Genomic DNA, 19,468 nt, shown 5'->3' with positions numbered 1-19,468 from the left:
CAGCCTACAGCCCTCAGCCTTGAACCGTCGCACAGGCATCCTGATCATATTAATGTTAATCGACCTTGACAGGTAATGTGAAGGTTCCATTCACACCTCATGCATGTATTACGTCGGCCACATTACGCTGCCATTGCAGCTGGGCGCAGTCATGCACTTTCATGCACTCATCCCTCTAACAACTCTGTTTATATACAAATACAATGGTGTCAGTCCCACTGGTAACTATGGTAACAGTGCATAGTGATGCTGAGTGAATGGGCAGTGTGCTGTATGATTGACAGGGCTGATGTTTAATGGATTACACATGGTCTTCTTTCATTTTCACTGGAAGTGAGCTGCATAAGTAGGAGCAACATCCAACAAATTGTACACTCCTCGGATCCGGACCAGATTCCACCTGTCAGCAAGTTGTCAAATCTAGTCAGATATTTATGAAAAATGTTGGCTTACACTAATACATAATTCAAATGTTGCTCTGTTTAATAAGATAAATATGGTTTCTGCACCTAATGTCTAGTTGCTCATGTTGCTTGGCAACATTTAGTGTCATTAAACTCAACATAAAAAAGGGAAATCAACGTTTCAACAAAACTGAGAAATGTTCAATTTCCTCTTTTGTATGACTTTGTAAATTGAAAGTATTTTGTTTTTGGAGTGATGGCCAAACAAACCTAGATAAAGGTATAATGGCTGAATAAGAGCTGCCAAAACCCTACTGTTATTGTGTGTGTGTGTGTGTGTTTGTGTTACCCTCCCACACACTTAACAGTGCAGCTTGGCTGAACACTTAATGTAAGCAGCACATTTAGGAGCATTAACTACTGCTCTATTGCTGCTTTTATAAGGTAGTTGTTGTTCAATGTGGAGCAGAGGTCACTTTCTATTTTGTGAGTTTCTCAATTTCTACTCTTTGCATTTTTATTAGGTATCTCATAACCTGGGGAGAAAAAAAAAACCTTGCACTGTGGCTACTTTTTGAGCTCTATACTCCACGTAGAAACCGCAAAAACAAGTTTGGATGAACTACGGCCGGGCCCGCCGAATAGCATGTACCACATTCCCGAGAATTCAATCAAATGACTCGGATCTACCAAGTAAAAAAAGGTCTCCGAGAGGGTCTTGACATCCGCTTTTAGAATATCCATGTCAAATTACTGCCCGATTCAACGAGCAATAACGGAGTAGTCATCTTTTGAAAAATGGGGCCCCCGTGGCACATATGGAGTAATGGGCCCCATTCACATATTGATATGTGTCAATGATTCAGTACCACCAACTGTTGCAGTATTTGACTCACAAATAAATGAGAAAACAACTTTAATCGAAATTGCCAAAAAAAAAGGGCTTCGTCTGGCTCCTAATCGAATTGTGCGAGGCATAATCGTAATCTACGTTGAATTACATTTGAAACGATATATCACACTACTATGTTCCCCATAAATTTTGAAATTACCGGAAATTGTGGGTGCATTCCGATCTAACAAGAACTAATATAGGAGTAGTCATTTGAAAAACATACGGGGTAATGGGCCTCGTTCATATATTGTATGTGCTAATGATTCGGTACCACCAACCTTCGTAATATTTGACTCGCAAACAAATGCGAAATCGACTTTAGTTTTTTTTTTCTTTTGGGGCCACTTTGACCCCAACTCGAAAATCGGGCTCCGAGCGCCAATGCGTACACATCCATAGATTATACCTACCAGATTTCAGCCTGATCCGTTCACGAATAACAAAGGAGTAGCGATTTTAACTAGTGTACACAACAACAAGAACAACAACAAAGTGAGACAAGACAAGGTTTTCCACTTGCAATCTTACTGTAATATATTTAATTATTGATATTTGACTTGCATTTTAACAACTACATTTTATCAGTATTTAACATGTGTGTATAGTATTTATTTGTCAAGTTTTATCAGAGAAACAAATCAAATATTTGACAAAATTAAATTGGTAAAACTTATTTAATACAGAGGTTCTCAACTGGTCTCACCCTGGGACCCACATTTTGCCACAGTCATTAAATTGCGACTTTTTTTTTTTTAAAATTCAACCCACCAAATTAATTTTTTTTTAAATAGCTGTTGTAAACACATAATATTTTTAAAAACATAAATCTATATATTTTTCTGTGCAGCATGCATTTCACAAGAAAAGTTCTTGTGGTATTTTGACCAGCTTTCCGTGACCCACCCAATACATGTCTGTGACCCACTTTCGGGTCCTGACCCACCAGTTGAGAATCAATGATTTACTATACCCAGGTATTTTAAAACAGTTTTAAACTACATTGTTTTTAAGCAATGTAGTTTATTTTTAAACTGCTATTTAAACAACTACTTTTAACCATTTTTTTCTTAACTTATTTGTATTTCACCTGAACCAAATTTTAACCTATTTTTAACTACACAGTTAACATGGCACTTGAGACAAGCTGAATAAATTTTAAAGTTAAACAGCTGATGCAATTAGAACAACATTGCTCTATTTTTGTTAGCTTATTGTTGTCATAACTATGTAGATGAACTTGTTGACTAACTCATGCACTTCACTTCAACTGGAAATTCCCACAATTAAGTGCGGTACTTTATTTTTTTTAGATTTAAATACCATCATAGGACTCAACACCTTTTAGTGATGATGCAGTGTGACTGTAATCCTTTGGCGCCTCAATTGACTTATTGCTTTTGAGTGAATGACTGTGTTTATTATGTTGAGAACAGAGGTTAAGTAAGGTAATAGTTTTACCCACACCTCCGGTAATGTCTATCCGGTCTACACCTGTCATTATCTACAGTTTCCAGCCTTCTTTTGGTTGTTCTTCTGATAATTGCAGGCAAAATTAAAATGCACGTACGAGTCAAAGTACAAGAAAAAAGTGGCACGTTTCAGAGTTCATTAACTCATTCAGTTCCAGCCATTTTCAAAATTTCTACCCACAGAATATTTTCTACTATGACAATCTGAATTCTGACACCAGATTCTGAAAAGTTAAAGTCTCTAATTTCTCCAGAAATTTTGTTTCTAGCTTGTTTGTTCTTCTGTAATCCTCAGTTGAATAGAGGCAAGTTTCACACAAATCGCTAGTTTGTGACAAAAAGCTGAGAAAAACGACTTTTTCTGAAAAAACCCAATTTTTTTTTTGCTTTAGTGGCACCTCAACATTTTTTTCCTTCTATAAAACTACAAAAACAACACTGAAGCCGGGCTATTTGATGGCAAAATGATTATTATTTTTTGTCCAAAAAAGGACGTTCAGAAGAAATCAAGAATGTTTTGACCAGAGAGACATGTAAACCCATGTAAATTTGCGATGGTAAAACAGGGGACGGGACCCGGATAAGCAAACTGCTTCTCTCGTCTCCTTTTTCGGCATGTACAAAAAAGAAAAAAAGAAAAAAAAAAAAAGTGAATGTAACCATGTCGGAAATAAACTGAATAAATAAATAAAATAAAAAATAAATTATTTTGCTATCTATGTCAGAGTTGAATAGATTTCTTACTGTATTTTGGCGTTCCTCCAAGTCTCTCCCCCCGTCAGGCTCCCCACACGCAACTTCCTCCTCATCCCGGACATGCCGAGTGTCAGCACTTGCAGCATTTTTTTGATCATTTTATTTCACCATCGCGACACTCTCAATCGTCCACTTAGGTTCCACACATGCTCTTGTCGAGTGTGTGCTGCTGTTAGCTGCTGGGAACTTCAGCATCAACTCTCCTAGCGCCATTTTCTGTCTCGTAAACTCCTTTCCTCTCCCTCCGAGCTCTGCCCATCACGGGTGATCTCTCATCCAAAGGAGCGCTGCTGCCACCTACATGTCACCAGTTGGTCACTACATCATTGCACACGTTAGATATTCACCGGAGACCTTCGTCACACTGTCTCCTAGCAACCCCAGCCAAAAATGGCAATGGCAGTGGCACTCAATGAGTTAAGATGCATACCTATTACAAGGGATGAAAGACAAAATTGATTTGGCGATATATCGTGATATTTCACAATCGTGTCTGTCGATCCAAAAAAATGTTCAAATCAATTTTTTTACATCATGTTTTTTAACGAAAAACCTTTTAATTGCGCTAACATATACATAGCACGGTCACTAGGTGTCAGTGAACCACTTACAACCTTGTTAAACTACCTCACTCCTCAATGCATTTTAGCTTGGAAGTTAATTGCACACATACTTGGAACTTTTATAGATATATTTCTTTACTTTTTTAAAAAGACTTGAAGAACTTAACAGAATCAGAATCTGTTGTCGAAGCAAAAGTTAAAATTTTTAAAAAATGTATTTTGACAGTTTGATAAACATATTATTTGATTTTGAGATTGCTACTTGAATTACAGTTAGTTACCATTTAAGTTTTTTTATTTTTTAAAGTAAATTGTATTTCATACCATTTTGCACTTGTAAAGGTGAAATTTGTATTTATTAGTATTGCAATGTATATCGTATTGTTTAGTATTTGGATCAGAATATATACAAGGTTTCTGCGGATCCTTAAAAAGTCTTAAAAGGCAATAAATTCATGAATCTAAAAATAAGGCCATAATTGCCATTAAAATGTCTTAAATCAATGTTTCAAAAGTTTTAGATTTTAACACATAAGTATGATTTTATTCTTGTAATTAGTCTCACATTTCAGAATAAATGGTAACATTTCTTTTTTTTTCTTTTTTAATGTATAATTTACCATAACATTGCGTAACCACTACAAAACAGCAGCTTTAAACAACGGCGGGAAATGTAAATTAACAAAAATTGCCTGTCCAATGAAGCTTTTTCTACATGTTTTTTTTTTTGTTTTTTATATTTCTTTTTTTATTTTTGTTGTTTTACAGATTTCTGGCTATTTTTTGTCATTTTGTGTGTTTTTAGAGTGATTTTGATTATTATTTGTGTGTTTACTTTGGGGGCCTCCACTTGCACGTCCACGATTGACACTGGAAAAAATGTACCCTAACTCTATGTAATTAATTTGACATTTTTTCCCCCAATTGTGTTTGCTGTGAAGTTGGTCTTAAATTGAATTTGAAATGGCAATAAAAAGTAATGAATTTAATTTGACTGAAGCTGTAGCAACCCTGATATTGTATTGTGCCATGCAAATTGTGAATCGTAATGTATCGTCTGATTCAAGGCAATGCGCACCCTTATTACCTACTGTTTATCTTTTTCTACAAATGAAAGAAGTGACTGACAGCAGCCGTTTCTTCTTCTTTGATTTGTCTCCAACAGGTTTTTCCACCACTTCCTAATGAGGCTGAGATTGCACAGACCAAAAAGCTCTTTCGACGCAAGAGAAGCGATCGACGGTAATGACACGTCTCGCGCCAACACACAGATACACGCACACACGGACACGTACCTCAGAGAGAGGGAATGTTTTTCTGTGTTGATGTCAGTGCAGAGCTCAGCCCAAAGTCGTAACAATCCAAAGAAATGTTAAGACAGGAATGTTGGCCTCGCACTCCACTGCAGACGGGGAAAGGAAAAAGGAAAGAAGAAGCAAGTAGACTCTGAAGGCTTTTTAAAAGTTAAACAACATAAAGTGAAGTTATACTGTCGCATGTCTTTACACGCAGGCCTTTTTCCCTTTAAAGTTCCTTTTTCATTCAGTCACCATTACCTCATCGTCCCACAAATCCAAGCTTGGGGAAAAAAGAAAAAAAAAAAACTAGCTTCAGTTTCAAAGTATACATCAACTCTATCTGTGTACACCGTGAAATCTAATTTCACATAAAGTATCTGCCTTTCGTTTTTTCCTGCTCCTTGCCCTGATGTCACTGGAAAAACTGTTCTTCCGTTGCTAGGAGACGTGCAACGAGAAAATATTTGGGTTGTATTTGTGGTTAAAAGAGAGGAAATTGTATCTAAACCAAATGGACAAAAGCACTTTCATCCCTGTTTTGAGCACAGAGAATAATTGCTTCTGTCCGGAGCTGTTGTATTTATTTGTGATTGGTGCAGCTTCAGGCCAGGCAGGAAGAGAAGAACAAAAATATGAGATTAGACCAAGAGTGGTTTTTTTTTTTAACTTTCACCATATTTGGTGCATGAAATGGAACAGTTATCAAGAGACAATCCCTGTTTTCTCAAGAGTTTTGTCAATAGATTATAGAATGTCTCAGAGGGCACTGCTGACGTGTTTGTTAAAAGTGTAGATGTCCACCATTTTTTAGTTATTATTGTAAAATAAAGTAAACTTTGCAGATTACGGTCGAACTTTATAATAATAATAATAATGATAATAAGTCAGGATAAGCCCCGACAGCACTACTCAAAATTAAAACAGGACTTGACTTGTAAAACTTTAATTTATTAACTGCAGTTGTTTGTTGTAGATCAGGAGTGTCAAACTCATTTTCGTTCATGGGTCAATTACATAACAGTGTTAAGCAGGCCACATATTTTATGTGGGAAAACGAGTAATTTCAACATTATTGTGCCCTAGTTTAGACTTCTACGTATACCTAAAATACAAAATATGTAAGAAAGTGACAATATTCAAGAAATAAGTGATGGATATCAGTCACAACAGGATCTTCATTTTAAATTTCCTAGATTTTGTGACCATTTTCTATTTAATTAAGGTAAATATTATGTAATCATTTTAGGAAAATGTAAGAATTTTGAGTTTTTTCAACAGTTCTACATTAAAAATGACTGCAATCATGTGATACAAGCACCTGGGAAAACTGTGAGCCCCTGTGAATATTGTTGAGTTTCATTTACACAACGATTCCTGTTTTTCTGTTTTTTTTACTTTCGCCTGGGGGCCGAATTACATGCTCCAAAGGGCCGGATTTGGCCCTCCGGTCTTGAGTTTTACACCTGTGTTGTAGATAATTTAGCTAAACTGATAGTCTTATTTGTGGTGCATTAGTAGTATTTTAATACCACTAAATAGGGGTATTGAAAAAAATTGATTGGGCGATATATTGCGTCGCGCGATTCTCGGATCGATTCAAAATTCATCCATATTGAATTTTTTTTTTTTTTTTTTTTTTTAACCTTCATTTAACCAGGAAAGTTTTTTCCACTGCAGGAGACATTGTAACTGCACAAAGAAGTGCTGAAACCTGGGCATGTTGACCAGCTTGTGTTTTTTCAATAAAATCTAAAAAGAAAGTACTAACTTTCTGCATTTACTGTTCTAGGCACATACCTCAGTTAAGTTGCACTAAAGTCAAAGTTGGTTTAAAAGCCACAGCCAGATTGTATGTTATTTTTTTAATTTCAAGTTGTTGGCACAGGGCATGTTAAAGCCAATGTTTTGAGTGTAAAATACGCAAATAAAATATATTTCATACATAATGTTCTCATGAAGGTGTACACATTTACAGATCAGTTGTTTCTTAAGTCATGTATTAAAAAAAAAAATCGCAATAATCACCTTATACTTTAATATTGGGATATATCGTATGGTATTGTATTGTGACTTATGTATTGAGATACGAATCGTATCGCCAGATGCCAGACAATACACACCCCTCGTACTAAATGAAGTAAATTCACTGAGGGCAGAGGGCGATTTCTGACTTTAAGCGTTTATCGTCTGACCCGGTGTTGGTGGCACTGGGCTGCACCAGACAAAAACTCAATGAGATGCTAAGATATCTGTTGGCTGGCTATGGCGGGAAGGACAATAATGGGGAAGTCGTGCATGTGTTTCTAGTTTAGAATGCCATGTCAAGCAGGGCTGAAATTAGTTGTGATTTACTGGAATGTGCTGCTTACCACTCTCTGCTTCTAAACAAAGAAAGGGGCAAAGTCAGAGCAACCTCTGTCTCTGTTCCTGTTCAAGAAAAACTTTTTGCCCTGAATTGCTTAATGTTCCATGGCAGTAAGACGTGCACATGTTGACCACAACTTCAGTTTCACTGTACAATAGAAAGCCTGTGTTTGCACAATCTTCTTATTCTCACTTTGCTCTTTTTCTCTTTTTTTTCCAATCAAAACTCTCCTGCCTTTAAATAAAAGCAAGTACCGTATGTTTTGGAGCAGATTTACAAAGCTTTGCCATTTCTCTGTAATCTAACTCTCACTTATTCATTCATATGTTGATACATTAGCCCTAAATGACTCATTGAAACCCCTGACTAAATGGTGTATCACATTTTTTTCCAATGCCATAATGAAATGCACCTTCACTGTGTTATTTTAGCTATTTTAATGACGCCTCTGAGATGGGTGGGAAATGTCGTCCTCAACGATGCTTTTCAGCCGCTGTGTTGTGAGTAATTAGTTGATCTTTCCAAAAGATCTGTTATTGCCGTTATTTGCTGTATATTGTAGTTGTTGCTTTATCATTTAAAGGCATAAGAAATGGATACTCGTTCATGACAGTGGGTGGCAGTAGGTAGTGTGTGGGACTTTTTTATTGCATGATGTGTGCTGCATAGGAAAGGTGAAAGCGCTGCTGGTGCCTCTGCTTTAATATAAAAAATATTTTGCAACTTTTTCACATTTTAACAGACAAATCAAGATATTATTTAACTGCTGGGAATGCTGATTCCTAGTCTATTTATTAGTTTGTTAGTATATTGGGGTTATTTAAATATTTTTAAATGTGGGGTCAGTGACTGTCCCCCACTGTGGCACCTGGAATTGTCAGTGGTCTTCCATCCAACTACTAACCGGGCCCAGACCTGCTTAGCTTCCAAGATCTAACGAGATCGGGCAATGACAGGCTGGTATGGCAGCTAATCGATTTTGTACATATATTTCTCATTATTATAATTATTATAACTAGTACAGTGCCTGTCGGAAGTGTGTATTCATATAGTGGGACCTAAAGCAGAGTTATCAATTATAGCCAAATGAGTATGTAGTTTGAAGGTTGGATGTACAAAGAGTTGTACATATTCCTTACTTTGTGGCATTATATAAAGGTATATTTGCAGGTGCAAAGTAAAATAGCCTGTGCAATTTCCCAGGTTTAATTTAATTTAATAATAAATTGATAAATAAAGTTTGTACCAATGCGGCGGTTTAGGTTGAATCTGATAAAAGACACATAAAGTAGTACAAATAAAAGCGCACCCACGCACACACACACACACTTACCCATACATACACACACACTTAGTGTATTATAATGTATATGATTTGTAAATACTCTCTATGGTCTATGGCATTTTTTCTGTTATTGTCTCTGCCTTTGTATTGTATGTGGCAAAAAATGATAATAAAAAAATATTAATCACAATTACTGAGCCTGAAATAAATAACCTAATAAAAGTAAAATAAATGAATAAAAAAAAGAGGAAATATTTTTGCTCTTTCTTGTATTAATTTAACAGTGTGTAACAAAGTTTGACTCCTGGCCTCAATGACTCAGTTATTGAGTTGAATCAATACTGGTTATGCATGCACGTCTGCCTGCACATTCACTGCGGTTCCAAGTGTGGAGCTTCAAGACTGGGTTTTGCAGACATTCAGTCAGGCAGTGAAATCTTCCCACAGTCCATTAGACCAGTGCGTGGTGTCCTGCATGGGGCTTCAGCTCTGTTATTGACCGTCTGGCCTACAGGCTTCTCCTCCCCTGGGCCAATCGATTCCCCAGTCTGGGTCAACCACTGGTTCCACGAGTTCTACATCCACACACAAATTTATAGCACCACCAACCCCAACCCCCGATTGATCATCAGCATCCTGCCTCCTCCCATCATCATATCTGCCACTCTTATCTTGACTTTTTTTTCCAATCATCATATTTCTCTGAACTCATGTCAGCTCTGCGCACATTTATTATTTATTGGTTTTCATCATTTTCCTCTGTCTGTTTTTTCCCCCTTTTACTTTATTTCCACACTGGTTTTCTACAAACTTTGTGTCACTTCTCATCTATCCTTCATTTCTCCATCCTTCCTTTATCTGCACTGGTGCACATCTTCCTTTCCTGCTTGTAGAGCATTTAATCAGTTTGTCTGAGACAGTTAACCATACTTCTGCCTACTGGTCCAGGGGCGAAGCGTCAAGTTTTAGCAAGGTTAGTGAGAACAGAAATCAGACCACATGGGGTCTGAATATGGTTTTGAAATGTATTAATGTGTAGATATAGAAAAAAAATCCTGCAAGTTAATTTTGTCTCTTTTTTTTTTTTAAATGATATGTTGAGGTTTCATTTATTCAGACAACTTTTTTCAGGAAATGTACAAATTTTATAATTTTATCAATTACTCATGTTCAATTAAAGTTCAGTTACGATTACGGTGACCAGCATTTTTTCCCAATTACAATTATTTATCCTCAGAAAGACAATTAGTTTTTACACTATCAAAAAAGCACATCTTTGTTTTTCTTCACCTCAGCTGTGAGAATGCTGATTTTCATCGCGAAAACATTTATTCCTCTGCAAATGTGTGTTTGACATCAGTGGGCGGGGCCTCCGAACAAGAAATATTTGAGCCGCTGCATTTATTTATTTTTATTCAGCCGCCACATTTATCAACACCCGATCATTGGTACGCTGGGAATGGTCAAATACGAATGTTTCATAAGTCCCAAGTTGGTCCTGTCGTACGACGCAGTGTGCACACAGATTTGCACCCGTTTTCATGCAAGGTTAATAAATGAGGGCCAATGAGTTGTAGAAGATTTTCAGGACAATCTCTGTTTTCACTGAAATGAATTAAAAGAAGCAACAACTAGCCCCTACTACTTATTGAGTCTCTCTGCATTTTACCATTTTTTTTTTTTTTTTGCCATTTGTAATGGTTTTCTGACAGGAATCCCCCAAAAGAGCATCAAACAGCTGATTCAGAACAATGCAGCTTAAACAGAAAAGTGGTCCAGCAAACATGGTGACGCTGCTTTTAGTTGTTTTGCTGTAAAGAAGTGGAACAAACTGCCAGCGGAGATGAAGTCAGCATCCAATGTGGACATTTTTGAAATCCAAGTTAAAGGCACTCTTTTTCTCTACTGCGTATGATTGAGAGGGAGGTTTTTAATAACGTTATTGTTGATTTTAATATTCTTATTGATTTTTAAACTGTTAAATGTTTTCTGTTGCACTTTTTAATCATGTAAAGCACATTGAATTGCCTTGTGTATGAAATGCACTATTCAAATACATTTGCCTTGCCTAGTAAATGTAAAGCAGCAGCACGGAACATTTCGAGTCAGCACTAAAAAAATTAAATCGGATGGCGATTTTGGCTGTTCAAAAGCTGACTCATGAAACGTTATGTGAACGACATCAATAAAAGCATTGAATATATCTACACAGTGAAAATATATACCTAGGAAATGTTGTATTATTAAGTATTAATAATGTATTTTAAATACAGTATCTTATAGGGCAGCATTTAGGATGGATAGTGTCATACATATGGTTATTAAAATATTTATGTTAACAGTTATTGGGAGATTCTATGTATAATTCACATGGTGCTACCTCTTTAGTGGAGCCACTTCAGCGTCTATGGACTCAATGTTTTCAAATTTGACACTGTGACCTAATTCAAAATGCATACAGTCGCCCCAGATGACTGTGACAGCAAAATTAAAAGTGAAAAGATTCTTCTGGAAGATAATCCTAACAGCCTTCGACTTTCAGCGCATAGGAGTGAACATTTTGGATTCGTTATGTGAGGAAGCCGACGCTGGAGACGCAGCAAAGACAACGTGTTTATAAATTGTTAGGAGAGAGATTTTGAGTGGGGAACAGGCAGAAGATAAACTGTCTCCTAACCTCCCTGAGAGATGCATAAACTGCTCGATCCCATACAATACAGGTTTTAAATACATTTGAACCCACGCAAATTTACTGTTTTTACACACACGCACACACACATGCACAGTCGCATTGAAATACAGCTGACGGTGTAGAAACACACTAATCGAACGCAGCATCCCAGATTTCTGGACCGCCTCTTCAAAGGAGAGGAGGTAAATCTTTTATACAACTAGAATTCTTGTCAGATTTTCTGTGTGTGTTACCCCACGCAGTCGTTATGTTGTAAAAGCACTGTTTTACATCAATAACCTGTTAATGCACTAAATAAAATCCTCAATGTTGTGTTCTGGATTGTGAACTGGGTGATGAAATCTAACCAGAGGGAACCCAGAACATTTCCAAGGCTACTTACATTAAAAAATACATCTATTTGGGGTTGAGTGAACAAAGAGGAATGAAAGTAGACCTGTCCCATGTCTCTTTTTAAACCAGCAGAATGGTTCACATTTTTGTTCCTCAATCTCAAAAGTGTCAAGGTCTTTTTCATTTTCCACATTTTGGTTGTAAAATCCAGCTTTCAAAGGATTTTCTAAAAGGAAAAAGTGAATGGGAGAGTACCCACTATGGTATAATAATGTAAAAACATCCTAACATCTTTTAGGAATGTCTGTTTCACACAGCTCCCCCTTACCCTGGTGGTGTCACTAGTTCTGCTTTCATAAAGGATTTTATATTCAATAAATGTGCCTGCTCTATTCAAATAAGAAGCTGTCTTAGAGCTGTCTGTGCTAATAAAACACCTGAAGACACTAACGGCATCATCAGTGAGTCATATACTGTATGCAGACAGGTTAAAGCTTTATCATGCCTCTGTACTCAAATATATTCTCCTGCAGTTTATGTGACCATGTAAAAAAACTGTATTTATCGATTTTAATCATTTGACTTGTTGTATAGCTCTTTGCTACAACAGAAAGGTGTCCGAAATGCTTTAAAATCAACAAAACAAAGAATAAAAAACAATAAACCATTAAATAATAACATTTTTATTTGATAATGAAAGCCTACCTGAATAGACATGTTTCAAGATTTGTTTTGAGAGGTTTCGGTTTAAGTTTGGCTTTCTATAAAAGTTGGTTTGATGACATTAAAGGTAAGGCTGCAACAACAAATTGATAAAAAAGCGCAATGAATTTGATTTATTTATTATTATTATTGTTGCGGTGTGCGATTTATGTTACTGACTGTGACGCAGAGCCCTTTGCTTCACCTGCAGAGCTTTGTGTGTGCGCGCGTCATGAGTGCTTGCGTGTGCGTGCAGTGTGTTTGTGTGAGCGCGCACCACAAGTGTATGTGTGTGTGTGCACCACGAGTGTTTGTGTGCAGCACGAGGGTTTGTGTGTGTGCCTGCAGAGTGTTTGTGTGTGCGCGCACCACAACTGTTTGTGTGTGCTTGCACAGAGTGTTTGTGTGCGCACACGGGCAGATTCACTAAAGGTTTAGGGGTATTAAAACGTGTGCAAACATCACTCCACATGCTATTAAGGAGAACAAACTCCAGGGAATCAATACTGCACGTCTTCAGGGTGTCAGAATGCACCATTGAATTCAATTCATTTAGCGCGTTTCCCTCTGATGAATGTGTGAAATAGGCGGAACTCATAAGGGTCACAAAAAAATGGGAGGAGAACATGCAAATAAATGAATGCAGTGGGTGCAATGCAATTAATCGAACCTGGAATTGTTTGCGGTCATTGTTTTAGCACCGGAAATTAGTACAACTGACTAGCAGGTGCAAACGCACGCGCAGAGATCCGCTGTAGTAAACGTTGACACAAAACACAGCGGAGATGGTAAAAAAAAAAAAAGGCTCCAGTTAATCATTCTAGTATAAGAAAATAATTCAAATAAAACATACGGTGTGTGTGTGAGTGAGAGAAAAAGCTGCACACCCACAGCGGTGCGTGTGTGGAGTCTGGTGTGGCTACGGTGGGGAGAGGATGCTGTGCGCGGAGCTGCATGGATGTCGCTATGGACGCACCGCTCCAGTGATGTTTTGACCGTCAAACTCTCGTGTCGCCAGAATCAGTTGATCAGATACGTAATTTTCGCAGTGATGGCACATTGTTCACATATGAGAGTGTGGTGACACAGCGCTACTCAGGAGCTCAGACCTGCTGGATGATGGTCAGTAGATCATCTTCAGATGTTGCAGACTGATTGACAGACTGTGTTGCTGTATTAACTCAGATCAAAGGCATCAACAGATCAATAGGACGGTTTCTGTCCAAATCTGCCTATTTTTTATGGACTGATCAGAGCAAAGTTACAGGACCTGACAAGGCAGCCACATTAAATTAGGGGAAAAAAATATCATTAGGTTTTAAAGTTGTTTAAAAAGATTTTTTTGTGTTTATTTAGTTTTTTACATCATTAAATATTTGTCTGCCTCCAATTTAACTTCCTCAAATGTCATTGTGCTTCTGCACACTCACGTCTCCACACTAAATGAGCAAAACGCTCATTTAAATAGTGCAGTCTCCACCACTTCTGCACGTGCACTAATCATTGCTGCAGTCTTGGTGAATTCCTCGCAGCAGGTGAGGAAACTGCGTCACCAAAGTATTTAGGGAAGCACCTGGTTTACCACTGTTTATTTCAGTTCTTAGTGAATCCGCCCCACGAGTGTTATTGTGTGTGCGCGCACACAAGTGTTTGTGTGTGGCCGCTTGTTTCAGTTTAATCAGCTTAAGCGGGGTTTAAATGTGCTTTATAGATAAACTGCATGTTTAAAAATATATATATATATTAATTTATTGACCTATTATTATGAAAATAATTGTTAGTTGCAGCTCTACTTAAAAGTCTGTTGTGTTTATGGATTTTTTATATTTTTATTTCAGCACAATAAAGAGCACCAAGGCCTTTAATAGCTTTAAATGCCAAACCTCTAAAATTGACTTTAAACCAATGCAAAGAGACTAAAAACAGACTTATGTTTGTATGTAAAGTTGTTGGTTAAAATGCAAGCAGCTGCGTTTTGTACAGGTTGGAAGCTGCTGGGGATCGTCTAGCATTCAGTGCATTATAATCATGGAGCCGCAAGCTGAGAAAAGTTGATAAAAGTGTAATTGTATTTACCAAGTTTGCACAGTTCGGGAAGGTTTTGACCTTGGCCGTAGCGGCGTAGTTGAAAGGAGCTAACTTTCACAACAGTCAGTTTATGTGTTGTTGATATAAAATGAAAAGCCAAACCGTCAAAGTTAGCAAGAGCTTTTCCAGCTCTGTCTATGATTAAAACACAATATTTCAGTTTTTATTTTTGTTAAGATGTAGAAAGTTTTGAAACGAGTTTTGAGATTCTTGGCTTTATATGGAGATAAAGCTGCCTGTCGTTGACGCAACAGTGAAAAGATGCCAGGTTCATTGCTGTCGCTTATGCATTTATTTCTGAATTGACATATTGGATCACTTTCATTTTAACATCTCTGTGCACATCCGTGTGTATGGGTGCTTTCAACCAAGCTGTTATAACCATAGAACACTGTTGCTAAAATTAGTAACACCATCACTATCACCAGGTGTTTTTTACTCAATAGAAATAAATTATAGTCAAAATATGACAAATTATAGTTGTCTTCTAATGAAACTGGATACTTGGTCTTTGCCCCACCCATTTCTGGGGCATTTGAGGCTTCCCTAGTGAAGGCATAGTCTCCTAGACACATAAACAGCTGCAGGGAAGTGGAACAAAAATTGAAATTTTTTGATTGGGTAATAATGATCATCAGACTAAAATATTTTTATCATCATGTGAATTTCATTGGAAATCACCACTGGACTAAATAAAGATAGCATGGAAATTCCAGGACCTCTTTTACTTACTTTATTTTAAAGATGCAGTCAGTACCAGTTCACCCAGTGAAGTAATAATGGGACATTTGCACTATTGCTGGTTAAAAATCACCCAAATGTGAGCCTGTTGGAAAAAGCTGACTTTGGAGTAGGGGAACATCCACTCCTTCTAAAACATCAGAGAAGATTCTGAAGCTACTCCCAAAACCCAAGACACTGACAAACACAACTTCATGAAAATAATGTAATGTTTGCTAGAACTGAGTAAAAATTGATTGATTCATAGGTGCTAAAATTCATTTTTTTTGGTACTCTAACCCCATTAGTCTCGCGCTATAGTCTTGCATTAGCAACGTTGATTACTGCGCCTGTGCAATGCGAGAGTGCATTCAGTGCAAATATGGCACATGCAAATGAAGCTCCACTGTAGAAGACACCCCAACTTAAGTCATAAGTTTGGAACCATCTTATTAATATTCAAGTAAAGTTTGAAAAGTCAATCAATACTAAATCAAAATCTAATTGTGATTAATCGATTCAAAACTTTATTAATCGGAATAGAATCAATTCAGGAAATTGGCCATAATACCCAGCTCTAGTGTTTGCTCGGGTGAAAATCACCCACTGATAGTCTTTTAGGGTTAATTGAATAGGATTGAATTTACTCAGTGTTGTGCATTTTTGTGTCAAATGTCTTTTTTCTCCAACAGATTTTGAAATACTCTTTTGTTTGTAATTCTCTCTATTGATGCATACTTTGCCAATTCTCCTACCACATGCATCTGTATACAGTCCTGTGTATTTAGGAAGATGTGAGTTAGCTGCAGCTAGCTGTGTTAGTTTGCCGCCTGGAGCTGATATTAGGGTTGCCTTCTTGGTACCGGGGCTGACTAATCCATTCAGCCATATGTCAGCAGCTTGTCAGGTGCAGAGCAAGTGCTGCACACGGTCTGGAAAGTATCTGACAGGCTGTGCATCCACATGTGAGCAGGCTTGTTTTTTTTTTCTCATGTATATTTTTCTCTAGTTGCTGGGATCATTATCAAACGGAAGAAATTAATGATGAAATGGACGTTAAGGGTGGCGATCAGCTGTAGGCTCTTTACAGGGAAGCTAACCCAAACCTGCTTTTATTCCAGGAGACAGCAGCGGCCTCAGGGAGGAGGAGGAGGAGGAGGAGGAGGAGGAAAGAACCAGCCTCAGCAGCAGCAGCAGCAGCAGCAGCAGCAGCAGCACAGGGATCAAAACCAACCACAGTCTCCAAGCCAACAGCAGCAGAATTTAACAGAAGTGGGAGATGCTAGGAGCAACAGTGCCAGCCGGCAGCCCCGCCAGCACCAAGGAGGACATGTGCAGAGACAAGGTGGAAGCACACACCACGGCTATAGCCAGAATCGCCGCTGGCATCCCAATCAGAAAGGTCAGGGACATGGACAGACAAACAGTGCAGGTGATCAAGGACCACCCCTGAGAAGCACCAAAGACAAAGATGCTGAGAATGTACGAGTTGGTCACGAGCCTCAGGACTGCAGTAAGAGTCCCAGGGAATCACAGACTGTTATTAAGGATTCTCCCTCCCCATCGTTAAGTGGAAAAGCAAACGAGGGCCAGTCGCAGCAGCCCAAAATCAGCCTGCTGCAGTCGTCAAAAGAGAGGCTGAGGAGGAGGCTAAAGAACAAGGTACCAAAAAGCTGCTTAGCGCTTGTCACTTAGCATTAGGACAGCTCGGACAGATGTGCATTTGTTCCCACAGAACGGCCGTTCCATTGGTTCTGCAATTACTGCCATTGTGTACACAAACACACACACAGTCATCCCTGCAGACACATGCTCTGCTCTCACTGCTCTGCCTGACTCATTTGTCTACTTATTTATTTAGCATCCGAGTTGACACACACCCAGACTGGCTGGCAGGGAAGTGTACGCTCTCATCAAGGAGCCGATAAAGCTAAAGCGCCATTAGCCTAACAGTTTGTGATGTTTTGCACCGTGCACTGAACTGAACAGAGTCGTCCTGCTGCGTTGCTGCTCTCAGCCTTTTTTTCTTTCTTTCTATAGCTAACTCATTACCACCAGGAGGAGATTGATCTGACAGCACAGAGATCCCCAACTGGCTGCAAAGCAGGAAATAATAAACATATCCTCATGGTGCCAGTAAATCAATGCAACCAGTCGAGGAAGCAGCTTTCAGTCAACGTTTTTAGCATCTTTGATTTCTTTAGATTTTTGAAAACTCAACTTTCTACTTTGAAGAGAATCATGCATCAGCATTTGTTCAAATGTTTTTTTCCCCTTCCGTCCAAGTCATTGGTTTCATGTCATGCAACATTGATTTGCTCTTCTGTTGTGTCATGTGCTATTGATTAGTGTGTGTACATCGTTCATGTAAACAAAAGCGAGTGTCACTAATGCAGATTTCAATTCAGGAGTTTAAAAAAAAAAACAAAAAACAATTGATCCATTGAAGAGCAATAGTTGAATATGTCTGGCACCTTGGCCTGGGCAATATATCGAGATTCAAGATATATTGAGTTTTCCGTTTTGGCAATATAGAAAATTACAATAAATTTATATTCTATTGCACATTTTGGATAAAATACTTGTTTTAGAAGTTGCATCGCTATTTTGAGAAAAAATATCGAGATACAAGTTTTCATCGACATCACCCAGCTCCAGGGTTGGGGTCAATTACATTTTTCAGTTACAATTACGTTTTCAATTACCCATGTTCATTTACAATTCAATTACGATTACAGTGACCAGCATTTTTTCCAGTTACAATTATTTTTCTTACTCCAAAAGTAAATTACATTTAGGTTCTTAATTACTAAAGTTCAATTACAGTTACTGAGCCTGAAATAAATAACCTAATAAAAGTTAACCTTCCTTTCCGTTAGCATTTTTCTGATAACGCGTCCTAAATCAGCTTCAAAATACACTATAAACACATATCTATAATCCAATTTCTTTGCTATTTATCGGTTACCTTGTTAGGCTTCCTAACCAATGAAAATATAGGTTTTTCATATTTTTGGTGTGGGTATCTGAGCCTTTTTTGTGTCAGTATACCTCTCGATTTAAATGGTAAAATGTGGGAGAGCTTGATATGAAACAGACTGTACTTTAATAATTGTTAACTACATACACTACCGGTCAAAGTTTTAGAACACCGTGACCAAAATGACTCAGTTTATTGTGTCATTGCACTCTGAAATGAAAGCATAGAACAAATAAGCAATTTGAGTTGAAAAAGAAATCATGGGGTCTTCTAAAACTTTTGACCGGTAGTGTATGTGTAGAACTACATATAGAACTGTAACATGGCTCACCAGTTATGCGTTAAATTACAATTGAAGATTTTAATAGAATTTGAATGGAAATCACAATTATGTTAATTATTTAACTGAATTACAATTGTAATTACACCATATTTTGTAATTAATTATCAATTACGCGATCATAACCCCAACCCTGCCCACCCCTACTGGCACCTTTGGCATTTTTTAAACAATGACAGTATTTGAGTTAGCTGACATGTTTCTCTGTAGTATAATTTGTTTTTCATCTATATTAAAAAATGTAATCCTATCTGATCTGCCACTACAGGAAGAAGGCCGCTCTGAGGAGTCGGGCCTCAGGTCGCCGAGCATGGACCGCCTGGTGGAACTCCTTAACAGTATGAGGAGCAACAGCAGTGGTGTGGAGCAGCAGCTGGCCTCCTTCATGGAGGAGGCTCAGTGCTCAGCGCGCTCCGAGGAGATGCTGACTCAGGTGGTTAACGCCATCTACTCCAAGGCCGTCTCAGACCGGAGCTTTGCAGCGACGGCCGCCAAGCTCTGCGAGAAGATGGCGCTGTTCATGGTGGACGGGACCAAGTTCAGATCGTTGCTGCTCAACCTGCTGCAGGTGAGCGCTG

At 38.0% G+C, this 19,468-nt stretch overlaps 1 protein-coding gene across 1 annotated transcript in view; it reads left to right on the top strand.

The window, feature by feature from the left end:
* ctif (CBP80/20-dependent translation initiation factor) overlaps positions 1–19,468 on the top strand; it is a 73,017-nt gene that overhangs the window by 36,640 nt on the left and 16,909 nt on the right. Inside the window, exons 8-10 of the mRNA XM_028463372.1 lie at positions 5,253–5,329; positions 16,692–17,232; positions 19,159–19,458. Of these exons, the coding sequence (XP_028319173.1) occupies positions 5,253–5,329; positions 16,692–17,232; positions 19,159–19,458 (918 nt within the window). The remainder of the gene's footprint in view (positions 1–5,252; positions 5,330–16,691; positions 17,233–19,158; positions 19,459–19,468) is intronic.

Source organism: Gouania willdenowi, chromosome 12 (genome assembly GCF_900634775.1).
Source record: "Gouania willdenowi chromosome 12, fGouWil2.1, whole genome shotgun sequence".
Taxonomy (NCBI): Eukaryota; Metazoa; Chordata; class Actinopteri; order Blenniiformes; family Gobiesocidae; genus Gouania; species Gouania willdenowi.
This window is presented reverse-complemented; position numbering and strand designations above follow the sequence as displayed.